The 8,315-nt window shown below is 28.7% G+C and overlaps 1 protein-coding gene across 1 annotated transcript; it reads left to right on the top strand.

The window, feature by feature from the left end:
• Positions 1 to 3,345: 3,345 nt before the first annotated feature.
• LOC122538966 (large neutral amino acids transporter small subunit 2-like) lies at positions 3,346 to 8,285 on the top strand (the record flags this gene model as incomplete). The annotated part of the gene is made up of 7 exons (XM_043673498.1): positions 3,346 to 3,581; positions 4,017 to 4,140; positions 5,259 to 5,459; positions 5,778 to 5,852; positions 6,615 to 6,774; positions 7,733 to 7,825; positions 8,055 to 8,285. Coding segments are annotated over 7 exons (1,011 nt in total), but the record flags the coding sequence as incomplete, so codon positions are not given.
• Positions 8,286 to 8,315: the final 30 nt, after the last annotated feature.

The following is an 8,315-nucleotide window of genomic DNA, read 5'->3' on the forward strand; positions in this document are numbered from 1 at the left end:
AATTAAACAGTTGTATATAAAATAAATTAAACAGTCGTATATAAAATAAATTAAACAGTCGTATATAAAATAAATTAAACATTCGTATATAAAATGAATGAAACAGTCGTATATAAAATAAATTAAACAGTTGTATATAAAATAAATTAAACAGTCGTATATAAAATAAATTAAACAGTCGTATATAAAATAAATTAAACAGTCGTATATAAAATAAATGAAACAGTCGTAAATAAAATGAAACGAAACGTATCGTATATTTTAGACTGACAATTTGATCAAACGTTTGCTATGATGGTGTGACTTGTTTCCATTGAACGAGAAGAAGTTGCAATCTGTTTAGTATTCTCAGTTTTAATTATTATAATTAATTACATATTACACACCTGTTATCTGAATTATCTATATATATATATTACAGATTACTATTGCATGTATGTATACATGTAATTATCACAATTGTACATCATATATTATACATGTAGTAGTATGTAATGTATACTGTATATATTGCTATGACATACTGTCATATATTACTTTTGTAGATTATTTTATTTTACTACTTTATTTTTATACTTGTTACACTATTTTTATACTGTTACATATTACTTTATTTTTGTAGATTATTTTGTTATCTATTTATTTTATTAATTTTCGTATAATATCTGACCATAAAATCATTCGAATAACATCTTTCGATACTTTCTTTTGCTGGATGTAAAGTACATGATAACATTATGTCAAATATTAATGACTTTTTATAATTGGACGCAAATTCATATTTTTATGAATAATTAGAAAACGAAAACTTCTTTTCGCTATAAAATATTGAAACAAGTATATAGATACTTTATGCAAGTATATATATACTTTACATTTTTTTCCATATTGCACAAGAATCTGTAATTTATTCGTCTGAATTAAACAAAAGTGAAGTCTAAGCAGCAGCTTTGCTTCGACTTATTATAACATTAAAATATTAAACATTATAATAAGCAGTCTATTTTCAATATTTTAGATATATATATAATATATCTTAATATTATATTTTAATATATTTATACATTCTCTGCATTTTCATATTTTTAAAGTTTGATTATTCCATCTGCATAGAAATCGAAGATTAAATGTCAGAGATTCGCCTTCGAAAGAGTTACCCAAGTAATTCCACCTCAACTAACAAGTTCAATTCTCATAATTAACTTTTCATCCACGTTCTCAAAATTCTGTAATTATCACCTTCGAAGGCAAGCAATTCTTTTTTTACACCTCTTGTTTACGTCATCGTTGCCCAATCTTTCATTTCGGATACAAGTGCGCGAAGAAAGAAATAACCGGAGCCCATTGCATCACTTCGACTTTCTCGAGCGCGTTGAATTCAAGTTTCTTTTGTGGTCTGTCGATCGTAGGAATCTATGTTCGATTTTTGTCCCGTCATACGTAATGCAACGAACTCGATCGAAGGAAAAAGCACTAGCCGCGGGCAACACCTTCATTTCACATATTTCACATTTCGATTTTTAGGGAAAGGTATTGCTCAATTTTTGTGAAATAATTTCCTTTCCATGGGGAGAAATCGATGTGTATGGGGAAGCAATAAGAAGAAGGAAAAAAAAAAAGGAAAAACAATTTTCACGTTATTGATGGAATTATAGCGATGGATATACAAATTTCGATTTCGACAATTTTCGTAAATTATCAAGGGTTTAATCTTGAATGTTTCGAGAAGAAAAGTATTCTAAAGTAATTAAGTAATCTGTGTTAATTTCAATAAATTTTTGAAAAAGAAGCATATATTAATGTTAATTTCAATGTCAAAAAATTATCACTAAATTTAAATAAAAATTATTACTTAAATAAAAATGCTACTTAAATAAAAATTACTACTTAAATAAAAATTATTACTCAAATAAAAATGCTACTTAAATAAAAATTATTATTCAAATAAAAATTATTACTTAAATAAAAATGCTATTTAAATAAAAATTATTACTTAAATAATTACTTAAATAAAAATTATTACTAAAATAATTACTTAAATAAAAATTATTACTTAAATAAAATTAAATAAAAAATATTGATTAAATAAAAAATATAAAAGAAAGGAGAGAGGAGTTTGCGCTGTTCGAGTATTCATCCAGCTGTTTCGTTCGACGTTAAACGCAATAACGCCGTTGGCAGTTTCTTGTGCAAGAACGAGGAAGCTCGCGATAATGTTCCACCACCCACGCCACCCTTGACAGCCAGTGTGTAAGACTGTTAGGCGTCTTTTCATTTGCCGGACGAGACAATTTGCCCAATCAAAAAGGTGGGTTAAAGACGCGGACGATTCGAGGTGCACGTATGTATGTGCGTGCAAGGATTCGCTTAAATTGATCTATTCACTGCGCTCGAATGGGCCACTCTACGATTGAATTATCGACGTGAGAATTCTTCTTTCTCCGATCAAGAACATATTCGAGAGAATCGAAAATATTCAAGAACATACACGAAAGTATTGACCGTCGATGGTAGCATTGAAATTTAATTAAAACGAGCGATCGAAATCGGTTTTGAAAGACGGTGACGAGATTATCCTTACGTTTTATCTTTATCGTTTTTAATTTGGAGAATATTCTTAATTTCATTTAATTCAGTTTAAATTCAATGATTTAATAATTAATTGATAATAACATTCTCGAATAAGGACAATAGGATCGATCGAGAAAGCAGCATGATTCAATCGACTTCCCTTTAGAAAAAGTAAACGAAAAATTCTGATTGACATGGAATGAAATATAATAAATTGATATAAAATAATTGGCATGGAATGAAATATAATATAAATTGATATAAAATAAAATGTATGATAAAATAAAATTGACATAAAATATATAGTAAAATATACATAAAATATATAGTAAAATAAAATTGACATAAAGTCAAATATATAATAAAATAAAATTGACATAAAGTAAAATATATAGTAAAATAAAATTGACATAAAGTAAAATATACAGTAAAATAAAATTGACATAAAATAAAATATATAGTAAAATAAAATTGACATAAAGTAAAATATACAGTAAAATAAAATTGACATAAAATAAAATATATAATAAAATAAAATTGACATAAAATAAAATATATAATGTGCCAAAAATATATACCGATATAGATTTCGAAAAGTGTTGGAGTATTTGATGTTGCTATCGTTAATTTGTCTTAATGTAATTCTAATTATCTACGTCTTTGTTCGTTCTAAACATAAAAATACATTAGAATGTATACTGTAAAAGAAATATTATTGATATATTATTGAAAAAAAAAAATAATACATTGAAACAATTTTTCTCGAGTTAACAAATTTGGGAAACCACGAAATGTGCTGTTAGAAGAGGCGCATTATTACCTAGAACAGGCCACTGGCGGTTGATCGATGAATTTTATTTATATTTCACAGGGCACACGCAGTATTTCACGTTCGACGACACAAACACAGAAGTGACGTCGATAGCACTCAGCTTTTATTCGGGACTGTTCGCTTACAACGGCTGGAACTACTTGAATTTTATCATTGAAGAGCTGAAGGATCCCGTCAAGTAAGCGGCTCATAAATCGTTCCTTTAAATGCTTGAAAAAAAACAAAAAAAAAAAAAAAATATGCGATCGTTGCTAAAGCTAACAATGCAGATGGCTGAAAGACAACAAATTAGTTTTGTAATTTATTGGATAGGTAACAATATCGGCAATACCTTTCATATCTAGAACTATCGACGATTAAAGCACGAAATTTTTATTAGAGTAACATTAAAGTAAATAAACAAAATTCTGTCGATAGTTTTAGCGTTAAATTGTCTTTAATTGTAGTAAAGATGTAATTTTTTATTAATTTATATATTTTTTATTATTTATATACAAATTTTTTTATTATTATATTATTTATATATATATTTTTTTAATTTTTAATTACACGTGTTCACTGGGGCATGGCTTACTTCTCATCTGTTTTTTGCCATTTCTGTTCTGGTTTTTAGGAATTTGCCAAAGGCTATTGGTATCTCGTGCGTCTTGGTTACCATTGTCTACGTTTTCGCGAACATGGCATTTTATACGACCCTGAGTCCAGTGGAGGTGCTCGGTAGCGAAGCTGTGGCAGTTGTAAGTTACTTTCAACATTAAAAAAAAAATTAATAAAATTTAATAATTCGATAAAATGATTGGTCATTGTTAAATTTATTCAGTACTGTCAAAAAAAAAGACTAGATTCCTGGATTTCTATCGTGTTATTAAAAAAAAAATTAGCTCTTTTAATTTGTCTCATATTGTTATTTCTTTGTGATTTAACAACAACTAAGTCTTACAGAGTCTTGCCTCAAAAGTTTCATTCAATTTGTTTCCAGAGGTTTCAGAAATTAAAAATTGAAAGAACTAAATTTTATTTATCGTCAATCTGATGATCTACTTGACACATTCATTTTATAACATCAATTTCTAATATTTTATCCTTCTTTCAATTTACCTCACTGTCAAATGTTGGTTATTCAAGATGTAAATCCTCTTTAATAAATATTTAATAAAATTTTAATAAATAAAATTATTTTAATATGGCAGAATAGTGCTTTGAATTTAAATTTCAAATATAACATTTTTTTATTTTTATTAAAAATTTCAACATGAAATATAATTACATTTCAAGATTCAAATTCTTTATATTCAGATAATTTAATTTAATTTTATAATTTTACTATATTATTTATTATTACAATTACTTCATTAACATTACATTTTATTACAGATTTAATATTAAATAAGTTTGTAAATTTATCATCACTAAAAAATAATTTGTTATCCATCATTAAAAATTTCACATTTTATTGATGAAATATTTAATCCTTACTTTTCAATTAAAGCAATTGGTCATCAATGATATTGGTCTTATCAATATCCAGAATTTAATAATTATGAAATTAATTGTTATATAAGTAATTATTTAAATACAAATCAATTTCGATTATTAGAAACGGACGATCGACTAATTATTCCATTTAAAATTTCATTACGATTAATTGTATCATCAATTATGATGTTATTCATGAACAATTCAATCTTTAGGAATTAAAGTTGATGCTATTCCTGGTCGAATTAATCAATGATTAATTAATTCAATCCGACAAGGATTGATTATTTTTTTGGTCTCCTTTAACAAGAATCAACTAATACATATTTATACTTGTTACAAACGAGATGATGATTTCATTTTCTGCTTTCTTTCACAGACGTTCGCAAACCGTTTATTCGGCATGTTCGCCTGGATGATCCCAGTGTTCGTCGCTCTTTCAACGTTCGGCGCTGTAAATGGAATTCTTCTGACATCCTCCAGATTGTTCTACGCTGGCGCCTGCGAGGGACAAATGCCTGAAATATTGACGATGATTCAAATTTCGAGGCTCACCCCTACGCCGGCTGTTCTTTGCATGGTACGCCACCACATACGGAGAAAGATTATTATAGAATATCACGTTGAAAAAAAAAAAAATTAAACAAAATACACAATAATTGTTGTAATAATTTTTCTAGTTTATATTTCAATTCAAGATCAATTCGTACGCTCGTTAATGGAAACTTTGCTTCTAGTTAAACTTCTCTTTTCGTTAAGTTTCGTAATTTTGCAATGTTTTCGCTGCGGAATATTTGTACAACCTCTCGATCCCCACAAAAGTGTTAAATTGTCCAAAGAGTAATCTCAACAGTGACTATTGTGGAGGATGATTGGGAACGTGTTTAATCTGTTGCAGACCCTGCTGTCCATGTTGTACCTTTGTTCTTCCGACATCTTCGCCCTCATCAACTACGTTGGCTTCGCTACTTGGGTACGTGGGATTTACATATATTCTGAGACAATTAAACGTCATTCCGCTGAGAATAAATATCGACAATGAAAAATATCGTAGAAATTTCGACGTTTAAAAATCAATGCGACTCTTGAAGAACTTTGGTCTCAATACTGCTGAAAGTATTCTCACTAAAGGGTATTCTACTTTGTCCCATTGCATATTGAAAAGTCACAAAAAGTTGATTCACGAAACTTGGACAGAAGAAGAGAAACACTATCGTATGGAGGGAAGATCGTTGAAATTTCTTTTCCTGGAGGAAGTCGCAACATTGCGCTGCAACCTTGACACGAAATTACAATACCGAGCCGTTTTGCATAGTTCAGAAGAATGCAAAATGAAATTTCTCTAATTGCCCAAATCCGTGTTACGTTTCGAGTTGAACGTGTTCAACATTGTTGCACGTGAACGCGGATCGCATTTAGAAACTGTTTAGTGGTATCAGCGCGACCGGACGAGTGACAATTTTCTAATTGGCTCATGCTGCGCTTTCGTATAGTTGACGATACTGCCCGACTTTCACAGCAGAACGTAAAACGTTAGCCCTTAGCTTTCTTACAACTGAGAGAAAAATGAAACAAAGAGAGGATTGTAGATTGGCGAAACAACTGTAAAGAGATAAATCTCAATAATGAGTTAAATTGACGATGACGAGAAGAATGGATAATTATATTAAAGATCGTGGAATTGCGAAATGAATGTAAGATAATGGTGATGAGAATTGTTTCTTTCCTGTTCTAGTTGAGCATAGGCGTGTCTGTCCTGTGTCTACCGTGGCTCAGATGGACGCAGCCAAAATTGTCCAGGCCCATCAAGGTGAACCTCTTCTTCCCCGTAATATATATCCTCGCCACCCTCTTTGTAACCATCGTGCCCATGTACGCCAGTCCTAAGGAAACAGGTACACATCTCCTATTTAGAAATATCTTTCTTTACTAATTATAAATATATTGTATAATATATTAAATATTATATAACTATATTATATTATATTATATTAAATAATTAATAATATTATTAATTATAATAATTATATTATAGTATATTAAATAGTATTAAAATTTATATTAAATAGTAATATATTATGATATATAATATATTACTAAATAGTATTATATTATAGTCATCACTCTAAAAATATATATGTTTTTTTGTTGTATTTAAATTTTATATTCTGCAAATTTTCATAAAAGCTATCTTTCTTTGTATAATTTTTATTTAATCAATGATGACTTGTATATTATGAATAGTCCTATATTACTATTTAGTAATATATTATAATATATAATATATTGCTAAATAGTACTAAATTATAGTCATTACTCTAAAAATATATATAAATTTTTTTTGTTTAAATTTTATATTCTGTAAATTTTCATAAAAGTTATCTTTCTTCGTATAATTTTTATTTAATTCAATGATGACTTATATATTACTAAATAGTACTATATTATTATTTAGTAATATATAATACATTAAATTATATCCTTATTAATTAACGACTGATTAACTAGTTTCCTATTAATTAACTGCAATATTTATGCAATTTTGTATCTCGATCAAAAACATTTACTATTGTAAGTGTTGTAATACTCTAAAAATTCTAAAAAAAAAATATATATATATAATATATCTCTCTAAAAATATATATATATTTTTTTTTGTTTAAATTTTATATTCTGCAAATTTTCATAAAAGTTACCTTTCTTTGTATAATTTCTATTTAATCAATGATGACCTATAATTAAGTGTAGAAATTCAGCCCTTTTCTTTTTTCGACTTGCAGAATGCACTCGCAGATAATCATTTTCGAATTTCCAAAATAATCAACGCGAACAACAAATTTCTGATTTTTCCAGGATATGGTTGCCTGATGATCTTCACCTCCGTACCTGTGTATTTCGTGTTTATCTCGTGGAAAAGCAAGCCCAAGTGCTTCCAGAAAGCAGTCGGTAAGCACAACTTGCGATTATCTTCGCCGGCAGAAAAATGAACGATCGTTCTATCGATAGTGATGAAGGAACATTCCATTTGAGTTTCAAAGAGCAGTTTCGATCTTTTACGATCCCTTTTTCGAGCCACTTCCACTTCTTTGTTTTTATCGATGAACGTAGGATCCTTTTCTTTTCTTTTCTTTTTTGTTCTGTTTTTCTCTTTAATTGCCAAAATCTGTTCCCGCAGGCGCCGTTACCAAAACATTGCAGAAGATGATGGTAGTCGTCGGACCAAAGACTAAGGTTTCAGAGAAGAGAATGATACACTTTCCACATAATTTTACTCTCTTTCATGTCACGCATGCTTAGCATCCGTTGATTTCTATCATCGGACCCGGTCCAAGCTCGTTGCTTTTCGATTATCCCGTGCATGCTCGTCGGTTTTTCACAAAAGAGTCTCGACACTTCGTGAGCACCGTATCATCACGTTTTTCTTTTTTTTTTTTTT

The sequence above is a fragment of the Frieseomelitta varia genome, unplaced genomic scaffold (assembly GCF_011392965.1).
Source record: "Frieseomelitta varia isolate USP_RPSP 00005682 unplaced genomic scaffold, Fvar_1.2 scaffold_1836, whole genome shotgun sequence".
In the NCBI taxonomy this organism is placed as follows: Eukaryota; Metazoa; Arthropoda; class Insecta; order Hymenoptera; family Apidae; genus Frieseomelitta; species Frieseomelitta varia.